The 26012-nt window shown below is 44.4% G+C and overlaps 1 protein-coding gene across 10 annotated transcripts in view; it reads right to left on the reverse strand.

The window, feature by feature from the left end:
- Positions 1-26012, reverse strand: part of LOC122552997 (mitogen-activated protein kinase kinase kinase kinase 3) — a 297582-nt gene that overhangs the window by 43467 nt on the left and 228103 nt on the right. For all 10 annotated transcript variants that reach the window (XM_043696372.2, XM_087991550.1, XM_087991549.1 and 7 more), the window contains 3 exons: positions 24542-24713; positions 18965-19086; positions 16466-16507 (listed from right to left, as the gene is read on the reverse strand). In XM_043696372.2, coding sequence (XP_043552307.1) covers positions 16466-16507; positions 18965-19086; positions 24542-24713 — 336 coding nt within the window. The remainder of the gene's footprint in view (positions 1-16465; positions 16508-18964; positions 19087-24541; positions 24714-26012) is intronic.

Raw genomic sequence — 26012 nt, forward strand, 5'->3', positions numbered from 1 at the left:
CCTTGGATGCTGCCTGACCTGCTGCGCTTTTCCAGCAACTCATTTTCTGCACTATCACAGGGTCTACATAAGCCACTGACATGTGAACGCATTGCCTTCTCGTTCCAGAAATTACCACCATGTCTCAAGGTCTGTTCAGCGGCATACAAAAAAAAGGGAACGTAGGTTTCTCATAGGTCACTCAATAGTTCAAGAGTTATTGAACAGTAAAGTTCACTAAAGTTCAACAGAGGTAGTTGCAGGAGTGGATTTCTATCTTGGGCAACTGGTTAATGAAGTGCTTAGGAGCAGCAAAAAGATATTCCCTCCCTAAACAATGCTGCTGTAGAAGGATCCAAGTAGTCAGGACTCAGAGGAAGCCTTGAGAATAAGTAGATGCATCTCAGTGTTTGGTTTAGGGCTCAGGAAAATTTCTGGGAGCTATCAGAGAATGGACGAGGCCCTTTTCAAATGAATAATTCAGTAACACAGAGAACTGGGGAAAGAAGCCCCAAGCAATATTTGCTTGATGGAACTGAGTAAGATAAGAGCTTAAGAAATGCAAGGTAGCACTGGCTTTTTACAAAATAAAACTGATGTTGAACTGCAAGTAGGTGCTGGAATGCAGTTTCAATAGTCTACAGAATTGTAGTTCCTAGAAGAGGGTGAAGTACTAGAATATGAGCAGTCATTCAGGTAGTCTGTGACGGAGTAGTATTTTGGATTAGTGGTGCTGGAAGAGCACAGCAGTTCAGGCAGCATCCGAGGAGCAGTAAAATCGACGTTTCGGGCAAAAGCCCTTCATCAGGAATAAAGGCAGAGAGCCTGAAGCGTGGAGAGATAAGCTAAAGGAGGGTGGTGGTGGGGAGAAAGTAGCATAGAGTACAATAGGTGAGTGGGGGAGGGTTGAAGGTGATAGGTCAGGGAGGAGGGTGGAGTGGATAGGTGGAAGAGAAGATAGGCAGGTAGGACAAGTCATGGGAACAGTGCTGAGCTGGAAGTTTGGAACTAGGATGAGGTGGGGGAAGGGGAAATGAGGAAACTGTTGAAGTCCACATTGATGCCCTGGGGTTGAAGTGTTCTGAGGCGGAAGATGAGGCGTACTTCCTCCAGGTGTCTGGTGGTGAGGGAGCGGCGGTGGAGGCCCAGGACCTCCATGTCCTCGGCAGAGTGGGAGGGGGAGTTGAAATGTTGGGGCCACAGGGCGGTGTGGTTGATTGGTACGGGTGTCCCAGAGATGTTCCCTAAAGCGCTCTGCTAGGAGGCGTCCAGTCTCCCCAACGTAGAGCAGACCACATCGGGAGCAACGGATACAACAAATGATATTAGTGGATGTGCAGGTAAAACTTTGATGGATGTGGAAGGCTCCTTTAGGGCCTTGGATGGAGGTGAGGGAGGAGGTGTAGGCGCAGGTTTTGCAGTTCCTGCGGTGACAGGGGAAGGTGCCAGGATGGGAGGGTGGGTTGTAGGGGGGGGGGCGTGGACTTGACCAGGTAGTCACGGAGGGAACGGTCTTTGCGGAAGGCGGAAAGGGGTGGGGAGGGAAATATATCCCTGATGGTGGGGTCTTTTTGGAGGTGGCGGAAATGTCGGTGGATGATTTGGTTTATGCGAAGGTTGGTAGGGTGGAAGGTGAGCACCAGGGGCGTTCTGTCCTTGTTACGGTTGAAGGGGTGGGATCTGAGGGTGGAGGTGCAGGATGTTAAAGATACGTTGGAGGGCATCTTTAACCACGTGGGACGGGAAATTGCGGTCTCTAAAGAAGGAGGCCATCTGGTGTGTTCTGTGGTGGAACTGGTCCTCCTGGGAGCAGATACGGCGGAGACGGAGGAATTGGGAATACGGGATAGCATTTTTGCAAGAGGTAGGGTGGGAAGAGGTGTAATCCAGCTAGCTGTGGAAGTCGGTGGGTTTGTAAAAAATGTCAGTGTCAAGTCGTTCGTCATCAATGAAGATGGAGAGGTCCAGGAAGGGGAGGGAGGTGTCAGAGATGGTCCAGGTAAATTTAAGGTCAGGGTGGAATGTGTTGGTGAAATTGATGAATTGCTCAACCTCCTCGCGGGAGCATGAGGTGGCGCCAATGCAGTCATCAATGTAGCGGAGGAAGTGGTGGGGAGTGTTGCCGGTGTAATTACGGAAGATCAACTGTTCTATGTAGCCAACAAAGAGACAGGCATAGCTGGGGCCCATACGTGTGCCCATGGCTACCCTTTTGGTCTGGAGGAAGTGGGAGGATACGAAGGAGAAATTGTTAAGGGTGAGGACCAGTTCGGCCAAATGAATGAGTGTGTCGGTGGAAGGGTACTATTGGGGACGTCGGGAGAGGAAAAGACAGAGGGCTTGGAGGCCCTGGTCATGGCGGATGGAGTTGTCGAGGGATTGGATATCCATGGTGAAGATGAGGCGTTGGGGGCCGGGGAAACGGAAGTCTTGGAGGAGGTGGAGGGCTTGGGTGGTGTCTCGAACGTATGTGGGGAGTTCCTGGACTAGGGGGATAGGACAGTGTCGAGGTAGGTAGAGAGGAGTTCAGTGGGGCAGGAGCATGCTGAGACAATGGGTCGGCCAGGGTGGTCAGGCTTGTGGATCTTGGGAAGGAGGTAGAACCGGGCAGTGCGGGGTTCCCGGACTATGAGGTTGGAAGCTGTGGGTGGGAGATCTCCTGAGGTTATGAGGTTCTGTATCGTCTGGGAGATTATGGTCTGGTGATGTGGGGTGGGGTCATGGTCAAGGGGGCGGTAGGAAGAGGTGTCCTCGAGTTGGCGTTTGGCTTCAGCGGTGTAGAGGTCAGTGCGCCAGACTACCACTGCGCCCCCTTTATCTGCTGGCTTGATGGTGAGGTTGGGATTGGAGGGCTGAGCGTTGTGAGGGAGAGAGGTTGGAGTGGGGTAGACAGGTTGAGGCGGTTAATGTCCCGGCGGCAGTTGGAAATGAAGAGGTCGAGGGCAGGTAATAGGCCAGCGCAGGGTGTCCAGGTGGATGCAGTGTGTTGGAAGTGGACGAAGGGGTCCTCGGAAGGTGGGCGGGAGTCCTGATTGTGAAAGTAAGCTCAGAGGCGGAGGCGGCAGAAGAAATGTTCGACGTCACGGCGTGTATTAAATTCATTGATGCGTGGACAGAAGGGGATGAAGGTGAGTCCTTTGCTGAGGACTGATCGTTCGTCCTCAGTGAGGGGGAGGTCTGGAGGGATGGTGAAAACTCGGCAGGGCTGGGAGCTGGGATTTGGTGTGGGTGTGGAGCTGGGAGTGGGGGTGAAGCCAGTAACTGGAGTGGGTGTGATGGTGGGGGGAATGGGGGTGGAATCATGAGCAGGGGTGGTGGTCCCCTCAGGGTTCTGGGGCCGGGAATGGTGACAGTGGGATATGTGGGGGGCATGTCAGCAGAATGCAGGAGAGTGGCATTGGTGGGGGCGGAAGTGGTGGCAGACACGGCAGTCGGGGTGGCGGAAGTCACTGAACGTGTGACATCAGCAATGATGTGAGGGGCGGAAGTGATGTCACGTGTGATGCATGAGGAATTGTGAGGGGTGGAAGTGGTTGTGGGAATGGCCATGATGGGGACAGAAGTGACATCATCGATCAGCGTGGGGGTGGCAGCTGCACCAGCCGCATGGCTCATGGAGTTCAAGCAGTTCCAGAGGCCGGTGGAATCTTCTGGAATGTTTGAGGATCGCTGGTTATGGATGTGGGTAGATAAAAGTTTGTTGTACTTACAGTTTTTGATGTTTGAGTTGGAGTTGAAATACTGTTTGTTCAGAGTATGAATTCTCCTGAGGATGTAGTACAGAGTGGGTCCTTTGCAATTCTGAAAAAGTGTGGCCCTCAGCTGAGGCAGGGCTGACTGTAGAGGGGTTAGGTGATGGAGTAGTATTTGAGTGAGTTCCAAAGTAGATCGTGTTAAGAATTAGAATTCCTTGTCAAATTTTAATATGATTTTATGACTCAACATCACAAACATCTGAAGGGTTGCTGAGAAATCTATGGGATCTGTCCTGACCTCATTTGTTATTCAAAGAACTATATGCAGTGTTGAACAAGTTGTCCATATTTACCCAGGTTAGTTATGTATGTTAGAATAGTAATGTAATCCATAATTCTGATTTTGTAAAGGTTAGCACTGTTTGTGGAATCCTGTGGCATTGTTTCCTATGTAAATGGAGAAAAACTGCAGAAAGCTGCAACAAAAAGGGACTTAAGGGTATTTGCATACAAAACACAGAAAGATGGCACACAGATGCAGCAGGTAATCAGGAAAGTTCATGGAATGTTGGTCCTTATCTCAAGGCTGAAAATGTGTTGCTGGAAAAGCGCAGGTCAGGCAGCATCCAAGGAACAGGAGAATCGACGTTTCGGGCATAAGCCCTTCTTCAGGAATCTTCAGGAACCCCTTATCTCTAGGGGTTGGAGTATAAGAGTAGGCAAGTATTACTGCAATTGTCAAGGCGCTGACGCAACCACATCTGGAGTACTGTGCTCAGTTTTGATCTCTTGAGTTAAGAGAAGATATCACTGCTTTGGAGACAGAGAGGTTCACTAGGATGATCACCAGTATGGGGTGACTCCAACCAGCAAAGGCTAAATAGGCTGGTCTACTCAGTGGAATTTGGAATAATGAGAGGCAATCTCATTGAAATATATAAGATTCTTCAGGGAATGACAGGGTAAATGCTGACAGATGTTTTCCCACTTGGGAGAGTCTAGGGCAGGAGACTTGAGATGAGGAGCAAATTCTTCTTTCGGAGGGTAGAGAGCCTTCCTTTGGGAGTTTGCCCCCACAGCTTTTTGTGGCAGAGTCCATGTGTATATTTAAGGCGAAGATAAATGGATTCTTTATCAGTCAGGGAATCAAGGGTTACGAAGAAAATGCAGGAAAGTGTACCTGAGGAATGTTGGATCGGCCATGATCCTTTTGAACAGCAGGCCAAGCTTGACTGGACAAATAACCTACAGCTGTTCCTATTTATCATGGTCTTGCTAAATACCAGAGTTCTCAAATTGTGTCTACATTAATAAGTTACCAGCCCATAAAATAAATTTGATGGTCTAACCCAGAATCAGGGCAAGCTGCATACTAAAGTTTTGCCATTCATTTAGCAGAACTCTCAGATCACTGTGTACCAAAGTCCTGCAAACTCTCTCCACTTAAATAGAAAAATCTTTTAAATTTTTCCTGCCAAAGTGGCTAGGTTAACATCTCCCATCATTATATCGCAGCAGCCAGACTGTAATGAAAATAAAAGCAAAATTCTGCAGAAGTTGAAAACCTAGAAGTAAAACAAAAATGGTGGAGAAAGTAAGTATCTGTGGGGAGAGAAACAGAGTTATATTTAGAGGCTGATAGGACATTTTTTGTGCATTGACAGAGAGTGAGGAGGAACAGATGGCGGTGGTGCCCAGAGCAAAGGATGAAGGGAGTGCTGATGCTGGGAAAAAAAAGAGTTATATCTCTGCTGAGAGAAAAGCAAACAAGTCAGAGTAGGAGAGTTGTTGTGGTTGTAATCTGAATGGAGAACAGGTCATTCTCTGAGGTTGCTGAACTCAAACGTATTGAGTCCTAGAGAACAAAGTATTTAAATGAAATTTGAGATGTTTCACCTGCTTGTGTTGAATTGAACACTAGCAGATCTAGCATAGGAATGTTAGCATGTGAGCAAAATGGTTCATTGAAATGACAAGCAATTGTAAGTTCAGGGTTATTCCTATAGACAGAGTGGAGGCACTCTGCAAACTGGTCACTAAGTCTGCATTTAATCTTACAAATGTGAAGGAGACTGCGTTATCAGCAATGAATCCGGCAGACTACATTGAAAGAAGCACAAGTATTTGGTGGTGGTACCCTGCTGAAGATGTTGGAAATACATGGTGATCCTTCGAATGTAAGGAGAAGGGGAACCCACCATTGTTTCAGTAAGGAGGAGATGAGGACAGAGTGCAGAAAGTGGGTAAGATATGGCTGAGGGTCCTGTCAACCACATGGGGAAAGGTATAGACCCTCAATGAGGAAAATGGAGATGCTGTTGGAAGTACCCTAATGAAAGATGAAAGGAACAGATGCAACAGAGACAGAAAAACTGGGAGAATGGAAGAGTCCTTGCAGGAATCAGGGTGTCAAGAAATGTAGCCAAGCCAAATTTTTGTTCACTGACTTAATCTATCACTTTGCAAGATTGTTTCTTCCTCTTGATAATATACTTTCCCAATTATCTTGGTGGCATCAGCAAATGTAGCTACCATACAATCCAAGTCATTGACATGGATTATAAATCAATTGAGAATCCTGCGATCTGATTCTTGTGACACCAGTTAACAGCTTGCTAACTGAAAAAGATCACTTTTATTTGTGCTTCCTGCTAACTAATTAATCCTTTGTGCATGCTAATATATTGTCCCCTATGCCATTTGCTCTTATCTTGTGCAGCAACCTTTAAAGTGGTTCCTTACCAAGTGTCTATTGGAAATCCAAGAATGCCCCATCTATAAGTTCTCATTTATCACCTTGCTTATTCTTTCTTCAAAATAACTGAAAGATCAGATAAAATAATTTTCCTTTCACAAAACCATGCTGACTTGCCTGATTCTCTACATATTCTGCTCCCACCTCCATAAGAATGGATTCTAGTAATTACCCTACTACAGATGCTAGACTAACTGGTCTACAGTTTCCTCCTTTCTAGAATAAAATGTTACATGTGCTGTTTTCCAATCTGTTGGGAGCCTTTAAAAATCAAAGGAATTTTGAAAGACTATGGCCAATACGATGACTATCTCTACAGGTATTTCTTCTTAGCCCCTACGATTTGTCAGCCTTTAGATCGAATAATTATCCCAGTACCTTTCCATTGGCGATGGCAATTGCTTTTAAATTCCTCCCTCCGGTTTATTTACGCAGAACCTCTTTCATAATTCTTTGTCACTGATACCCATTTGAACAATGACAAGTGAATCCTCTGCCTCTAAATAAATATTTCTTTCCAGTCTTGAGCAGATGTACAAAGCAAGCAATGCAATCTTCTGCTCTCTTGCTTTTACAGCAGAGCAGTTAACTAAACTAACACTGCACTTCCACTTACATTCCCACTTGAATGGCTTCTTATAACACTGAGTTCACTCATCCAACTTGCAACTCCTGTTGTCATCCATACACACTGCAAGTACCTTGAACATGTTGGACAACTGCAAGGGCTGAGACTCCTCCACTTACTTTCTCAGTCCCTTTACCTACCTCACTGACGGTCATGCTCTGTTTTTGGATCATGCATTAAATCAGATTACCCAATCCCAGCAGAGTAACTGCCTTCTGGAATCTCCCTGCTGCATCACAGTGTCTGTGGCTCTGCTTCAGCTTAATGACTCTGAGCTAAATTCCTCAAACAGCAGACACAATCTATAGATGTGGCTGTCTTGGATTACACTGACAATCGTCAGTTGCCATGTGTTGCAACATATCATCAATTCCACTATCTTTATTCAGTTAATTATTACATAATCAATCAATTCTATTAATTCTTTATTGTTAATAAACCTTACTGAATTGCATAATTTATAAAAAAATTACTTGAGTTTTAAAGATTGGAAAAACTCACCAACAATACACATGTTCCCATGATGTCATTTTGACTTTTCTTGAAATGCTGTTTGCCCACAGATTAAGCCCCCATGTTGTTTTGTAATCTAAAGTCACCACTGCTCTTCCATTAACACTACAAATCTCTGCTGCTCTTGCTTAAACAAATACTTTTTCTTTATATAACATCAGTGGTTAGCACTGCTGCCTCACAGCACCTGGGACCTGGGTTCGATTCCAATCTTGGGTGACTCTCTGTGTGAAATGTACTCATTCTCCCTGTATATGCATGGCTTTCCACCAGGTGCTCCAGTTTCCTCCCACAGTCCAAAAGATGTGAGGGTTAGGTGGGTTGGCCGTGTTAAATTGCGCTATATTATCCAGGGATGTGCAGGCTAGATGGATTTAGCAGTGGTAAATGTAGGGTGACAAGGATAGGGTAGGTCTGGGTGGAATGCTCTTTGGAGGGTCACTGCAGTCTCCATTGACTAAATAGCTTCTTTCCACGCTATAGGGATTCTATGTCTATTCTATTCCTCCTCTCTATAATCAGGCACAGAACTGTATTGTATAAAACAATTATGTGAAAAAGCAAAACATTTATTATTGTAAAGGATTCTGGATAATCCAAGACATAAGATGGGAAAAAGTTGTGGCTATAGAGCTGCCCCTTTATTGAGGTATTTTCAGTGTTGGAGCTGATGTCCTCAAATTCTGTGGGCAATAATTACTGCTTTTTAAGTTGTTGCATTGTTTTGGAACTTGGGAAAAAAGAATCAAAACAATGGCACCTTAAAAAGGAGGAAGACAAATAAAGGGCAGTGACCACGTGGGCAGTGTTTCAAATGGAGAAAGAAATCTACACCGCTGTCTGACCCAGCAGTAACCTGCGCAGATCCTGTCTTTACTGTCTGTTTTCAAGTATCTCTGGACGTCAGAGTTCATTCTAAGAAAATTAAACAAACTGCTAAATTCATAGCTGACCTTGAATACAGTTACAGCATTTAATAGGTTGACAGAGATATGGATCAAATGTTGGGAAATAGGACTAGATTTATTGAGGGTATCTGGTCAGCATAGCTGAGTTGGACCAAGATATCTCTATGACTCTAGGCAATGGCCCTCAATGTCAAAGCAGCTGAACAGATCCTCCCCTGTTGTGACACTCAGCTTGTCCAGGTTTCGCTATACTATCTCCTCCACAATCTACCAACCAGAATCGGCCTTTCAAACCATACAACACCATGGCTTTCTGCCCTTAGAAAGGTAAACATTAAGAGAGATAAAGGACAAGGGAAAAGGACAATGAATTGGAATGCAATTAACACCCATGTTCAGGAAAATGAAAAGAATACAGTATAGCTTCTTATCCTAGAATGTGAGACACAATCAGGTTCCACATCAATCCTGTTATCTTTAAAAAGTTAAAACATTTAACTTTTTTAATCATATGAACCAGTACATTCATCAGTTAAAAACGAAAGGAGACAACTGTAGCGATTCTAATTTGGATTCCTTCTGGTATTATTTGTTGGCTGGTCAATTATTGTTTTTGTATTTCATTAATTGGTCCTCGATGTTACAGGGAATAGAAAGCAAAGGGCCTGTACTGTGCTGAAATGTTCTACGCTCTATTGGAGCTCCAAATATTTATATTCATATTCTCTTGTTATTTGACAAAAATAATTCAACTGCACAAGTGATGTGATATTGATCTATTGGTGATGAATGCTGGAGATTATCTAATTCAGGAGTTCTCAACTTTTTACTTCTGAGCAAAGCTCCCTCTAAGCCACGCAGCTGCTGAGATATGCTAAATACATGCACACTGACCCCTAGGTGGGCACAGCAAAAAAGCAATTAGAGGAAACATGCTTCTGAGAATTCCTCCTCCCGAGGAAAAAATTAAATCCACAGAACCCCTGTAGCACAATGCACTTATTACCCCTATATAAAAATTAGTTATGCAATTATGCATTTATTATTTTTCTTTTACTTAGTATTATGAAACTTGTTGGTCAGCACTAGAAACATTTAAAAACAAGACATATAGCCACATGTAGGATACATTATTTGTGCTGAATTATGTTTTTGTGTTTTTTTTGTGAAAATTATCTTGCTCTTACTGAGTTACTTTGTTGTGATCTGCAAAGTACAGTACATTAGCAAACTATCACACTGCAGTTAATAAGCTACGACCAAAGCTGGTACAGTTCCAAAGATGCTAGAGTGCATTAAGTTAAGTTAGTAGATTGATACAGATTGCTAGACCTATTATGAAAATGAGACAATAATTTAAAGTAGAGTAACGTCTGCTTGAGTTGGTTGACTTGTTGTGAAGGTTGGTAGAGATATACTTAAATTATTGGGCTAATGTTGAAAGTGTCAATCTGCTAGGAGTACTAATGAGAACAAAGCAATCCTGCTGAGGCTGGACATCATCCCCTTGACAATATGGTGGACCAACGGCAATGAGCATCTATATTTATAAGATAGTTTCCACAGTAAGCCCAGGAGTCATTAAGCAATGTTCCTGTGGCAGACAACGCAATTTATTAATATTGGTAGACATCATAAATCTTCTTCGCAGATGTCTTGGCAACAGTGGAATCCCAGTTAAAACTTCCCTGGTCTAATTTATACAAGTGATACAGGAAGTCACAATTCATTGGGACTCAATTTACCTCCCTCATAAATTCAGTCTAAAATTAATAATTAGGCACAAACTACACCCTCACAGAAAATGGGGTGCTTGACCAATTAAATTCCACACACATAATTTAGCATCAATAGCAAAACAGGGACACCCATTCCTTTGAAACTGAACTATGATGCCTGATCTTGACAAAATATTAACAAGCACATCTAGAAAGAGGCAGTTCATTACTACTGTCATAAGCACTAATTGCATTATATCAATTGTAGTTCAGCAAGCACATCTCAAAAATTAATTTGTTCAAGGAAAAAGGATATGAAAGTCGTGGGAACATACTGTAATCACAACATGAGAACTACTATTTTGTGGAAAATAAACACAAACAGAATTTTTCAGCTGTGTGCCGTTACTGGAACCAGGCAGACTAAATGGAGGCTGTTCGGCTCATGAGCAATCAATTAGTTCCATTATATTAACCTTTTCCTGTAGTCTGCAAACTGTTTCAGGTAAAAACAAGGACTGCAGATGCTGGAAACCAAAGTCTAGATTAGAGTGGTGCTGGAAAAGCACAGCAGGTCAGGCAGCATCCAAGGAGCAGGAAATTCCACGTTTCGGCAAAAGCCCTTCATCAGGAATAAAGGCAGGGTGCCTGCAGAGTGGAGAGATAAATGAGAGGGGGGTGGGGTGGGGAGAAAGTAGCATAGACTACAATAGGTGAATGGGGGTGGGAATGGAGATGATAGGTCAGAGAGGAGGGTGGGAAAGGTAGCAAAGAGTACAATGGGTGAATGGGGATGGGGATGGAGATGGAGGTGATAAGTCAGAGAGGAGGGTGGAGTGGATAGGTGGAAAGGAAGATAGGCAGGTAGGACAGGTCATGGGGACAGTGCTGAGCCGGAAGTTTGGAGCTGGGGTGAGGTGGGGGAAGGGGAAATGAGGAAACTGGTGAAATCCACATTGATGCCATGGGGTTGAAGTGTTCCGAGGCGGAAGATGAGGCATTCTTCTTCCAGGCGTCAGTTGGTGAGGGGGAAACGACACCTACACGAGGAGGACACAGGCAGCTTTTCCGATGGTGAGGACGGGCGCAAGAAGGGTTGTCACCGGAGGAAGAGACAGAGCGCCGCGGGGGAAAAAGGAGGGAAGCACCGCCCAAACAGGAAAAGGCGATCCCTCTGAGGGGACGGGTAAAGACCACCCCCCACCCAGTGAGAACCATGAGGTACCCACCGGCCCACAGCTCCAGGTAACTGGGAGCAGCAGTCCTGTGACAGCCCCGCTGTCAGATGGAGAACTGGACTGTGCGGACCCTGGGCCCGACCCAAAGACACCAGAGCGGGGAAATGGCCCCAGCGTGGAGCTGGACAGCTACCACAGCCCTGGGAGGGTCCAGCAGTTTGCCGTCACCACGGGGATGCACACAGCTACTCCAGAGAGGCAAGATCAGCAGCAAATGGACACTGGTAATCTCGTAAACTGTTAAAATGGGGATAAAAATTGCCAGTATCAATGTGCGTAGCATCAAATCTGCTACGCAATGTGTTTCTACAATGGCCTTCCTGGCCAACGTTAAAGCCGACGTCCTGTTTCTGCAGGAGTGTGGGATACCGCACCTCAGCAACTACAGGAGATGGTCAAGCATATGGGCCCATGGGCCGTCAGTTTGGTCAGGAGGCAACGATAGCCGCGCCTGCGGCCTGGGTATCCTGTTGCGAGGAGGCAACTTCACCATCTCTGAGGTTAAGGTGCTGGTGGGCGGGCGCCTCCTCGTCACCAACGTTATGAACAGGAATGATCCCCTGAGACTGATTAATGTGTACGCCCCAGTAAGTAAGAGTGAACGGTTGGCCGTCCTGCAGCAGCTTCCACTGTTGCTGGCTACGTCCAGGCCGGTCATTCCGGCCGGAGACTTCAACTGTATCATTAATGCAGATGGACGATCCGGCGGGGGAAGACAGTAAACTGGACACCACATCCAGAGCCCTGATGGACATGGTAAAAGATGCCAAGCTGCACGACGTCTTCAGCGCCCCTGCAGACGGAGCGCAGCGTGGATACACCTGGTCACGGGCAGACGGGTCTATCCGCTCAAGGATAGATTACATGTTTGTGTCACAAACGCTTCCGGTCAGATCCACTGACATCAAGCCGGCGTTCTTCTCTGACCACTGCCTCCTGCTGGCCGACTGTCACCTACAGGATGAGCAACGGGCTGGTAAGGGAACGTGGAAGCTGAACACAAAGCTGTTGACCCCATGAAACATTGAGGAGGTTGGAGAACCGTGAGACCCTTTTTTGATTCCCCAGCGGACTGGTGGGAAACCGTAAAAGGAAACATCAAGAGGTTCTTCATCCTCAAAAGTGTTCAGGAGGCGAGAGAGAGGCAGGGAAAACTGTCCCAGCTCCAGGAAAGTATGCAGAACCTGCTCCTGCTGCAGACGATGGGGGTCTCTGTCACGGAGGACCTCAAAGAGGTGAAGGGCCAGCTCTTTGCCTCGGAGGCGTCCAAGATAATCTTCCAGTCCAGGGTCCACTCGGTGGAGCAGGACGAGACGTGCTCACGTTTCTTCTTCCAGAAGGTGCACAAAGAGAGCGCCATGCTCAGCAACCTGAAGGAAGAAGATGGCTCGATAACATCATCTCAGGCTGACATCATGAGGGTCAGCAAATCCTTCTATGCCAGTCTGTATGACTCGAAGCCAACCGACAGCGCGGCCTCCCAATCGTTCCTGTCCTCTATCACGGAGGTCTTAGACGACAGAACACGGGAGAGGCTGGACCAGCCGCTATCTCTGGACGAGCTGACCAAGGCCCTCGAGTCCTTTGAAAAGAATAAAACTCCCAGATGCGACGGTTTACCGGTCGAGCTCTATTCCGCTCTGTGGGACTTGATTGGCCAGGACCTGCTGGAGGTGTATGTCAGTATGCTTCGGGCAGGTACCATGAGTGAATCCATGAGGAAAGGCATCATCACCCTTATCTACAAGCGGAAGGGGGAGAGGGAGGAAATCAGAAATTGGAGACCAATCTCACTATTGAATGTGGATTACAAAATTTTGTCAAAGGTAATCGCCAACCGGGTCAGGTCTGCTCTGGGATCGGTGATTCACCCTGACCAAACCTGTGCTGTGCCGGGCAGGAAGATTGCCGAGAGTCTCGCAATCCTCAGGGATACGATCGCCTACGTGCAGGACAAAGGGTTGGACACCTGCCTGATCAGCCTGGACCAGGAGAAAGCCTTTGACAGGATATCACACAAGTATGAGAGATGTTCTCTCCAACATGGGCTTTGGGGAGGGAATCTGGAATTGGATCAGACTGCTCTACACCAACATTGTCAGTGCAGTCTCAATGAGTCGGGATCAGATAGCGTCCCAAGCAGTTCCGGAGTCCGGCAGGGTCTCTCTCTCTCTCTCTCTTTTGCCTTCTTTGTGTGCTGCATAGAGCCGTTTGCCGGGTCCATCAGGACGGATGCGAGCCTGAGAGGGGTGACTATTCCTGGCAGCGGGGGCCTGCAGGTTAAGGCCTCCCTGTACATGGATGACGTCACCGTTGTCTGCTCGGATCCGCTGTCCATGCACAGACTCATGTGCATATGTGACCAGTTTGAACGGGACTCGGGGGCCAAGGTAAACTGAGGCAAGAGCAAGGCCATGCTCTTCGGGAACTGGGTCGACCAATCCTCGATCCTCTTCACCGTCAGGACTGACCACCTGAAGGTGCTGGGTATTTGGTACCCAGATCTTTTAGATTAGATTAGATTAGATTAGATTAGATTACTTACAGTGTGGAAACAGGCCCTTCGGCCCAACAAGTCCACACCGCCCCGCCGAAGCGCAACCCACCCATACCCCAACCCCTACAATTACCCCTAACCTAACACTACGGGCAATTTAGCATAGCCAATTCACCTGACCTGCACATCTTTTTTGGATTGTGGGAGGAAACCGGAGCACCCGGAGGAAACCCACGCAGACACGGGGAGAACGTGCAAACTCCACACAGTCAGTCGCCTGAGGCGGGAATTGAATCCGGAACTCTGGCGCTGTGAGGCAGCAGTGCTAACCACTGTGCCACCGTGCCGCCCAGATCTTTATTCGCTGTATAAAGATCTGGGCAACTGGGGAAATAAAACACACCCAATGACACCCTCACCCTGATGGCCACCTTTGTGTGTGGCTGCATCAAACTGTGCGTAGATCCCCGGTATGCAAATACCAAGTGTCACTACGTACTGAGGTTCTACCTGTCCCTGGTGTTGCGAAGGATGGGCCTGGCCTCACTGCCGCGGAACGCTCCAAGTAGTTGGACCGTTGCGTATCACCTGTCCTTCGTGGAGAAGTTTATGAAGAAAAACACCTTTGACCGTAAGTCCATCAGGAAGTGGTCAGCACATAGTGTCCTTGAGACCCTTCGGGAAAAGGAGAGGGTGGATCCTATCGAGTGGTTCCCTGGGCAGACTGTCAAAGACATTTGGCAGAATGCCTCATCGCCAGAACTTTCCAAAAAGCACTAAGAGATGGCTTGGCTGGTGGTGAGAAGGGCTCTGCCTGAGAGATCCTTTATGCACTCCGGGACTCTCAGCCGCACCACACGCTGCCCTCGAAGTGGCTGCGGGGGGGGGACGAGACTGTCACACACCTCCGTCTGGAATGTGCCTACGCAGAAGAAGTCTGGAGAGGAATGCAGTGGTGTTTGTCGAGGTTCGTCCCGAGCAGCGCCGTGACGTGGGACTCCGTGCTCTGCGGTCTGTTCCCCGGGACGCACACCGAGACGAACATCAACTGTGCCTGGGGGATTATCAACTCAGGAAAAGACTCTCTTTGGGCGGTCCGAAACCTGTTGATCTTCCAGCTGAAGGGGTTGACCCCGACTGAGTGTTGCAGACTGGAACATTCCAAGGTCCAGGACTACGTGGTGAGGGACGCGCTGAAGCTTGGGGCAGCTGCCGCCAAGGCGCGGTGGGGAAAGACCACCTCTGCCTGCCTAAGAAGAACAGGGGGCCCACCCAGTCATTTGTGCTCCGCTGATGCCTCAGCCGTAGAGCTGGATAGTCAATGTACAGACTTGCATATAGGAAAAATAAATTTCGATGTCTGTATGTAAAGCAATGTAATGTGTGCACAACAATGGCATGACCAATTGTATAGAGATCCAAATAATTTTATGAATAAAGTACATTTTTGAAATAAAAAAAGCATGTAGCAACAAAGAGAAAAACCTGCATTTATTTAGTGCTTTTCATAACCACTGGGCTTCTCAAAAGGACTTTACAACTAATTAACTATTTTCAAGTGCACAGTGCTGTGATTGCAGGCGATTTGCATAAATAAATTCCAGCAGATAGCCACATGATAATGATCTGTTGTCTGATGTTTACTGAGGAACAAATACCTGTAAATTAAAAACAAAAACTTTCTAGCTCTTTGAAACAGTGCTCCGGCATTTTCTATCTCCACCTCAGAGAATGGATGGGACCTCTGTTTAATGTCTGAGCCATAAGACAAAACCACTGCCTTAATCAACCGATCTTCAAAATAATCATGGGATATAAGGGAGAACAGAAAAATGTCATTGAGGTGGAAGACCAGTCACAATCTCTCAATAACAGAGTGAAACTAAAAGGCCAAATGGACAGCTTACATTTTAAAAGCCTAAGCCAACAACAGAGTCTAAATTGGCATACTTTCCGCATTCTTTCTTGAGAAGTAGATGCTACTGGCAAGATCAGTGTTCGTTATCCACTCCAACAGACCTTGAACTGTGGTTTTCTGGCTATTTCAGAGGGCAGTTGACTACCAATCATATCGCTGTGGTTTTGCAGGAGCAGGAGGCTAGGCTAGCTAAAAGCAGACTTCCTTCCCTACAGGATAGTGAACTCAGTGAATTTTAATGACAATCAATGATCAGTATCATGATCATTATGACTAAGACTAGCTTTATATTCCAGATATGTGCTCCATGGGTGTCGCGCCATTACCACAATACCACTATCTCCCTATCTTCCTGCGGTTGTCTGGCTGCAGCAGATTATGATATATTGAGTGTCAGCAATTGAAATCAAAACATTTAAGATCTTTTCTGATGACCACAGAAATCTTTCAGAAGTCAAAAAATGAACACTGCTAACAAACAAAGTGCATGTGCATGCAGAATTTGACTCTGGGGAGATTTTCATCTGTCCAGTAAAATAAAGAAATTGATGGAATTTAATTCAACAAAATATAAAGTAATCTCTTCAGTCATGTCACAAAATTTTTAAATACTTACATGCACCTTTGGGGTTGGAGGAAGACCATTGCTAATAGGTTTCTGTAAGGGGAAATAAGGGAAAGAAAAGTATATAAATACAGGTTAGGAATAAGAAAATAAAATTATTCCCTAGCAAAGTGATCAAAGTCATCAGTATTCAAAGACAGAAAGATTGTCAAACTTCTCATATTTCTGAACCAATTTTACTGCAAAGTCTAAAATGACAACTAACATTCAATCAAATCAGCTTAGTATTTTATAAGCTTTCTCCTGATCTATTGTTTTTCATCACTTCACGATGTCCCAATGTCATGAATGACATGCCATGTGACTGCCACAATGGTAAACTACCCTTCCTCATCCTTCACAAGCCTTTAACATAGTTGATCATATTACTTTCTTCCAAAGTTTCTTTACCATGGCTCAACAGGATAGGTTTGCTTTCACCAGGATTCCATTCATATCTCCCCAGCCAAAACCACAGAATCACCCACAACAGCTTTTGTACTACCTCTGGCATTGTTATTTCTGCTGTCTTGAGAGACCCTCAGCAACACCATCACAAAAAAAAAGTGCTGATTTCCATTTATAAGCAGGTGTAACACAGTCAACCTCATCATCTCTTCCGTTCCCCTCCCCACTGTTTCTAAATTGTAACTTGACCAAGCTTGCAGATTGACACATCACAAGGTTCATCGACACACTCATCGACATACTAAAGTTTGGGGCAGATGTTACAGAATCACAATGAGAAAATGTTATCGTCCAAGGTTTTTTTTAGATTAGATTAGATTACTTTACAGTGTGGAAACAGGCCCTTCGGCCCAACAAGTCCACACCGACCCGCCGAAGCGCAAACCACCCATACCCCTACATTTACCCCTTACCTAACATTACGGACAATTTAACATGGCCAATTCACCTAACCTGCACATCTTTGTGACTATGGGAGGAAACCGGAGCTCCCGGAGGAAACCCACGCAGACACGGGGAGAATGTGCAAACTCCACACAGTCAGTCGCCTGAGGCGGGAATTGACCCGGGTCTCTGGCGCTGCGAGGCAGCAGTGCTAACCACTGTGCCACCGTGCCGCCCACTAAAGGTTCTTTAGACATTTTGTAGCAAGTGGCTGAAAACTGTGGCAGTTCCTCAGGTAGTGCTTTACAAACACAGAAAAGGTGATAGTCCAATGGTATTACTACTTACTATGTAATAGCCTAGTGGTATAATCACTAAGCTAATAATTTAGAAATCTAGGTAATATTCTGGAGTCCTGGCTTTATATTCTGGCATGGCAGATAGTGGAATTTGAATTCAATAATAATCTGGAAATAAGAGTTTAATGGTGACCATGAAACCATTGCCATTGTCAGGAAAAACTCATACAGTTCACTTATATGCTTTTGGGAAGGAAATCTGCCTTCCTTAGCTGATCTGGCCTCGTGACTCCTCCACAATAATGTGGTTGACTCTGAACTGCCCTCTGGGCAATTAGGGATGGGCAATAAATACTGGCAAAGCTAGTGATACCCATGCCCCATTATTGCTAGCCTGTTAACCCAGAAACTCAGGTAATGTTCTGGGGGATCCGGGTTCAAATGACACCAAAGCAGATGCTGGAATGGGAATTCAATAAAAGAAATTAAATCTGGAATTAAGACCTTACTAATGACTGTGAAACCACTGTCAATTATCAGAAAAAAACACATCTGGTTCATTCCTTTAGGGAGGCAATGAGTTGCAGGGAAAACCTGGAAAGGGCAGGGACACAGAAGTTGTACCAAATTTTACAGCAGGATATTGATCACAACAATAAATAAACATGACATGTTGTCCAACTATCAGAGGGGAAAACAAATGGCAAGAAACCAGTGTTTGAGCATCCCCAAAAAGGTAGTAGGAGCTACAGACTGACAACTGATGAGTGTAGTTTTGGGACAGGTGGATAGGTGGGCTGTGTGCGTGTAAAAAGGGTATCACTGCAGTGGGCTGGAATTTCAAATGTGCAAATTATAGTGTCCATACTTCATGTCCAAATCAAAATTGCCATAATTGAAAGCCAAAATTTGTCCATCTTTACTAGGCCAGTTAACAGTAGATTGACAGGCTGTTATGTATTTCACACGGGAATTGCAATAATTACAAATGCTACCAAACAGGTATGGAAAACAGCAAATGCTTTACCCCAATAAAAAAATAGCATTCCTGAACCAACCAATTACAGAATAGAGATAACTGGTGAAAGAAGTCAACCATAGAGCCCAAATAGGAAATGACACTTAAATGAAATGAATGCAGGAGGGAGAATTTCAAACAATTACATTCACATTTCACAGAAATAATAACACCAAATTGATGTACATGTAAGAGATATCCTTTCATGCTTTCCTTTCATTCTCTCTGAACAGGAAAAGGCTATACACTGCTATAATAAGAATTATATTTAAAAGGTTGAAAGTATAAAACTATTAGCAACAGCAAATAACAGAAACTTTACAAAGTAAATTGAATGCTCACGGGGAGATCTTTTTTGTCTTTCCTTGGAGGAAGCCCTGGTGGATAACTACTTCTGTTTTCGTATAGTTGCTGAGGACTGCTGTCTTTCTCCCCGTTCACCTGGATTGCGCTCACTCCATTTCCTAAACAGAAAAATGCATTATTTCAGCAAGCACGAACATGTTGACAGAATTGGTCCTGAAAACACTAAGGTTTAATGTTACATTGCAGAGGCAGCCTGAACCCTCCTAATCACAAACTTAAAAAGGGTGCCCTATGACAAGGTACTGTTTACCTTCCTGAGTGTCTACCTTAACACTGACAGGACCTTCAAAAACAAAAACCTATCAAGTTAATCTTCTAGTTGCCAGATTGTAACACAGCTTCATTTATGTTCCAGAAAAATGGAAAAGCTAAGACTCTCAATAATGATTAAGATGCGAATTGTCCAGTGTTAATGCTTCTGTTCTCATCTCAATGGATGCTTTGTTGCTCCATTTCTTTCCCTAATTAGGAATTCAGGACATAATGCTGATGCAAAATATGACTAGAGACAAAAAAAACCTGCAGATGCTGGAATCCAAAACAGACAAGCAGGAGGCTGGAAGAACACAGCAAGTCAGGCAGCATCAGGAGGTGGAGAAGTCGACGTTTTGGGTGTAACCCTTCTTCAAAATGTGACAGCAATCATACAGAAAAGCTAAAATTTAAAGATGGCTCAGCAATTTCCAGAACAGATTCACCATCCACCAAAATGATGTCAACTAGATTAAAGCCCAAGGACTGGAAGTAGAAGGGGCAATGCTCTGTTCCCAACATGAAATGTATCAACATCCCAATATTTAAGTCAGACTGAAGATAAACCAGTGGCTTCTGCAGCTGTGGGCAGATACAAGACTGTGACCATAGAAAATAACATGGCCACATTTTATGGAACAAGAAAATCTGAGTAGGTCAAAAAGTATCTTCAAAAGGATAACTCTTTTGGGAGGCAAGTATAAACTTATAAGGCAGGGGAATGGGAACCACTGCTTTAATCATCTTTTGGTTTTAAAAGTTAAAAATAAACATTTATATAACTGATTTGGATGTGAACATAGGAGGTATAGTTAGTAAGTTTGCAGATGACACCAAAATTGGACAGCAAAGATTACCTCAGAGTACAACAGGATCTTGATCAGATGGGTCAATGGGCTGAGAAGTGGCAAATGGAGTTTAATTTAGATAAATGTGAGGTGCTGCATTTTGGAAAAACAAATCAGAGCAGGACTTATACACTTAATGGTGAGATGGTGAGGAATGTTGCTGAACAAAGGATCCCTGCAGTGCCAGTTCATAGCTCCTTGAAAGTAGAGTCGCAGGTAGATAGGATAGTGAAGGCGGCGTTTGATATGCTTTCCTTTATTGGTCAGAGCATTGAGTATAGGAGTTGGGAGGTCATGTTGCAGCTGTATAGGACATTGGTCAGGCCATTTTTGGAATATTGCGTGCAATTCTGGTCTCCCTCGTCTAGGATGGATGTTAAGAAACATGAAAGGGCTCAGAAAAGATTGACAAGGATGTTGCCAGGGTTGGAGGATCTGAGCTACAGGGAGAGGTTGAATAGGCTGGGGTTGTTTTCTCTGGACCGTCGGAGGCTGAGGGGTGACCTTATAGAGGTTTATAAAATCATGAGGGGCGTGGATTGGATAAATAGACAAGATCTTTTCCCTGGGGTGAAGGAGTCCAGAACTGGAGGGCATAGGTTTAGGGTGAGAGGGGAAAAATTTAAAAGGGACCTAAGGAGCAACTTTTTCACGCTGAGGGTGGTACATGTATGGAATGAGCTGCCAGAGGAAGTGGTGAAAGCTGGTACAATTACAACACTTAAAACGCATGGATGGGTATACGAATATGAAGGGTTGAGTGATATGGGCCAAATGCTGGAAATAGGATTAGATTAGGTTAGGATATCTGGTCGGCATGGATGTGTTGGACTGAAGAGTCTGTTTCTATATACATTTGGATTACTGTTTATGACATAACACATTTTGTGGATTAATGAGCTAAGTACAATTTATAAAATCCATTTGTTGTACCTTATAAATTTTTCTTCTCGTCTAAAAGGTTCGTATTATTTTCTTGCTTTTTTGTTCAAGTCTTAAAGGCATATACTCCTTGCTGGGTTAACACTATGAATACCAGTCACATCCCATAACTAATCAAAATGATCATTGCATCCCACTTAGCTATTGCGCCTATCATCACCAAACTATATTGGCTCCTAGTCCACCAATATTTCAGTTAAAATATATATTGTTATGTTCCATTAGGTCTTTAACATACTGTCAAGCTCCCAACCTCTCAGAGAAACCTTGCACAGACTCCCGGCCTCGCTGTGAAGCCCAGTGTAGAATCTCAGTGAAGCTTGGGGCAGACTCAGCTGCTCCATCTGCTTTTATTTTTTTCTCGGCTTTAGACTGACTGTAATGCTGAACTTTTAACTTTATTTTTCTAATTGATGCCTGAGATTCTTTACTTTGCACCTTAATACCTAATAGATTGTGCTGGAAATGGTGACTTTGTACCCTTTTCACTGTACTCATGTATCCCTGTACTTGAGTACATGTGACAATAAAACCTAATTCTAATTCTCTTCATAATTTAAAAATAAGGAGTTCCCAATTATGATGGAGGAGAGGACATTTTCCTGAGGGTTGCAAGTCTTTGGAATTCTCTTCTACTGAAAGCAGTGGAAATGGGAGTATTGAATTCCTTTAAGACAGAAGTACATCCTTTTTTAATCAAAAATCCAAGGTTATTGTGGGTTGGCAGAAATGTGGAGTTGAGGTCAGGAGCAGACCAGACAGACCAAATGTTCTACTCCTGCTCCAATTTTATATGCTTGCATTCCTAACTTCTCTGCCTCAACAAACTGTTTGAACTTTGAGTTCCTCCAACTTTAGCCCATTTAACATTCCAAGCTCCCTTTGCAGCATCACCAGCAACATAGTTCCAACCTCCTACACCCCAACCTGTGAAATTACCTCCAAAAGCCAAACTGCTCCTTCAAGTCCTTTCAACCCGATCACCTAGAGCAACATTTCAGGCAACCCCCCTCAGAATCTCCTACATTTGTTCGTTGTTGGACTTTGTCTGATTGTGCTTCTCTGAAGCACATTGTGTTCCTAATTAAAGTCACGACATTAATGTGAGTTGTTATTGAATTCTTAAATGGTGAGTGGTGATAAATGTTGCCCAATCTGCCCCTCATTCAATATACAATGCATGCATCACCATGACATAAAACTCTCAAAGACTCAGATTGGAAATGAAAAACGATCACTTGGACAAGATATTAGAGAAGCTCAGCAGGTCTGGCAGCATCTGCTTAAAGAAATCAAAATTTAACGTTTTGGGTACGGTGACGCTTCCTCAGAACTGATTGTAGCTCGGAAAATGTCTGTTTATTTGCAGCAGATAGGATGGGAAGGGGTTAAGAAGTGCCAAAAGGTAGGGATACAGCCCAAAGAGAGAGCAGAACAATTGGACAGACAAGTCGATAATGATCTGGCTGGGAGGGTGAATAGATATTAAATGGAGACTGTTAGTGGCTAACAATAGGTAGTCATGGGGAGTTTAGGCCCAAAGATTATTGAACTTGAGTGGCTGTTCTTCCAGCTTGTGCTGAGCTTTGTGCAGCACTGCAGCAAACATGAGACAGAGATGTTGCCTCGGGACCAAGGTGGTGCGTTAAAGCTGCAGGCAACTGGAAGGTCAGGGTCTTTTCTGCAAAGTGGTCATCCAGTCTATGCTTCGTTTCCCCAACATAGAGGAGACCACATTGTGAGCTGCAAATGCAGTGGACTAGATTGTGAGAAATCCACGTAAAGTGCTGCTTTACCTGGAAGATATATTTGGGCACTTGGATACGGACAAGGAAGGAAGTAAATGGGCATGTGTTACATCTTTGGCGGTTGTAAGGGAAGGTGCAATGGGGCTGTGAGGTGGTGTTGGGAAAGAAGGAATAGTGGGCCAGGGTGTTGTGGCGGAAACAGCCCCTGCGGAAGGGGCCAAGGGAGGGGAGGGGAATGTGTGTCTGGTGGTGGCAGAAATGGCTACTGATGATCGTCTGGATGTGGATGCTGGTGGGATGGTAGGTAAGGACAAGGAGAACCCTATCACTGTTGCAGGAGGGAACAGAGGGGGTTAGTGCAGACGTGCCTGAGCTGGGTCAGACCCAGTTGAGGGCCCTGTTGACAATGGTGCTGGGGAATTCAAGGCTGAAGGTGGTGGACATTTTGGAGGCTCCCTTGTCGAAGTTGGCTTCACTGCAACATATGCGATGGAGACCGAGGAACTGGGATAATGGAATGGATTCTTTGCAGGAAACAGGGTGCGAGGATGTATAGTCCAGGTAGCTGTGGGAGTCGATGGGTTTATAGTGGATATTAATGGTTAGTCTATCCCCAGAAATGGAAACAGATATGTCAAGGAAGGGAAGGGAGGAGTCAGAGATAGATCAGGTGAAAGTGAGGGTAGGGTGAAATTGGAAGCAAAATTGATGAACTTTTCCAATTCTAGATGAGAGGAGGAAGCAGCACTGATGATATCATCGATATTTTGGAGAAAGAGTTCTAGCTGCGGGCCAGAGTAGGAACTGGAACAAGGAATATTCTATGTATCCAGTGCTCCAGCAAAGCTCAGTGCAAGCTAGAAGAACATCACCTCATTTTCTGCTTGGGGACCCTGTACCCCTCCAGACTCAATGTCAAGTTCAATAATTTTAGGGCCTGAATTTCCCCATGTCGTAGTCCCCCAACCACACACACCCCGCCTTTTTAGAGTCTGCCATTACCCACTACCTATTGTTATCCACTAACAGTCTCCATTAACAGCTATTCACCCTCCCAGCCAGATTGTTATCGAATCCTTTGTGTGTGCAACTGTTCTTCTCTCTTTGGGTTCTATCCTCACCTATCGTTTACTCCTTAACCCCAACCCCCCGACCCTATCACCTGCATATAAAACAACTTTCTCCTAGCATCAGTTCTGAGGAAGGGTCACCAGATCCAAAACTAAGTTGACTGAGTTCTCTTCACAAAAGCTACCAGAATTGCTGAGTTTTTCCAGCAACTTCTGTTTTTGTTTCTGATTTACACCAACCACAGTTCTTTTGGTTTTTATTCAGATATTAGAGAACTCTTGGCATCTGTAAAAATCACAGAACTCAGGAACCTCAAGTCAGAATGGGGGAATCAACTGGAAATAGATGATGATTTATATTCTAAATTAAGTTTAAAGAAAAGCAGAACTGGTCTTTCAACCTTAAACTTTTTCCAGCATTATGTTGCTTTGAAAACAAATTGTCGAGTTATCCAAAGTTATTAAATTTCACACCCATGCTCAGGGCAAATTAAAAGAAAGATGCTTGATACAATGGAAAGCTGAAATCAAAATGTTTCAGCTACGTCTATTTGTATTACATGAAGATGAATAACTGGCGAAAATTCAAACACTTTGCTGGTAATGGAAAAGTCTTACCAGCCCTATCATGAGAGCCTTCCAGGCATCTCTTTCGTTGTTTAAAGACTTAGTCTTCTATCTCACTGTCATTACCTAAGACACTGGTCCTGATATAACTACTGTTGGGAGGTAACCGTGGAGGAGGTGGTCTTGGTGGCACTTGTGTACTTGGCCGTGCAGGGCTGTCAGATGGACACCTCTTGATTGTGCCTTGATTCTCTTCCTCAGGATAACTGCTTTCTTGTGGTATGTAGATTGACTTTGGCTGAATATAATAAAAGAAAAATCATTTTTTAAAAAAAGACAGCAATTTCTGAAAGTTTCAAATTTATCAAGTTTCTATAAGTCTGGCACTTGCTGATGTGATATTTTTACACTTACTGTTTTTTCTCTTAACGTAAACAAAGAATGAATACAGGTTTCAAAATGACCCTCAGTTAATCAGTTTCTGCAAATTCTAAAGATTTTTAAGACAAATGATCAATCAGTCAGTCATCCAGTGAGGTGATTAGAGCTATAAATTTATTGCTACATTTACCAGCTATTATCATTCACAAGACAACCATCATAGAATGCTGATGAGCTTGTGTTGAAAGCAAAAGACATCTGAAAAATTTAGCTGACGATAACAGATTTTAAAAATTCTTTCATTAGATGGGAGTGAAATTGGCAACCTGCTCTTTTACCAATTGTTGAAATGACCGGTCCAATTCAGTTTCTGGTTGCTGACAAGATCCCAGGATGTTGACAGTGAGGTATTCAGGATGGCAATACCATTGATTGTCATGGAGAAATGGTTACATTTTCTATTGCTGAAGATGGACATTGCCTGTCACTTGTATGATACAAATATTACTTGCCACTGAAAAACCCAAGCCTGAATGTTATCAAAGTCTTAAAGATGTTTAGCATGTCTGGAGTTACAAAAGACATTCAACATTATGCAGTCATCCGTGTACACCACTATTTATGATCTTATGGTGGAATAAATTTCACTGATGTAATAGCTGAATGTGACTGGGCTCAGGATACTACCTTGAGAGATTCTTGCAGCATCAGCCTTTCAACTGAGATGACTGGCCTTATAACAATCACAACCATATTCCTTTGTGCTTGGCTGATATTCAAACCAGCTGAGAGATTTCTCCTTTGTCTCCAGTTTTGTTAAGGCTCCTTGATATCATACTCAGTCAAATGCTGCCTGACAGTCAAGGACTTTCACTCTCATCTCACCTCTCAAGTTTAGTTTCTTTGCTCACTCTTCAACTACAACTGTAAGAATGTCAGAAGCCATGAGGCTTGGTGGAATCCAACCAATAGCCAGTGAGCAGATTATTGCTGAATAAATGACACTCGATAGCATTGTCAAAAGACACTTCCCATCACTTTACTGGCAATCAACTATAGACTGATGAGGCAATAACTGGTTGTATTGGATTAGTCTCATTGTTTGCGGACAGAACATACCTGGTCAACTTTCCACATCACTAAGTAGGTGTCACTGTTATAGCTTTTCTCCACCAGCATGGCTATGGGTACAGCTAGTTCAATCAATTTCTACATA

Source organism: Chiloscyllium plagiosum, unplaced genomic scaffold, assembly GCF_037043375.1.
Source record: "Chiloscyllium plagiosum isolate Xiang-an unplaced genomic scaffold, Cpla_swu_hap1 HiC_scaffold_10, whole genome shotgun sequence".
In the NCBI taxonomy this organism is placed as follows: Eukaryota; Metazoa; Chordata; class Chondrichthyes; order Orectolobiformes; family Hemiscylliidae; genus Chiloscyllium; species Chiloscyllium plagiosum.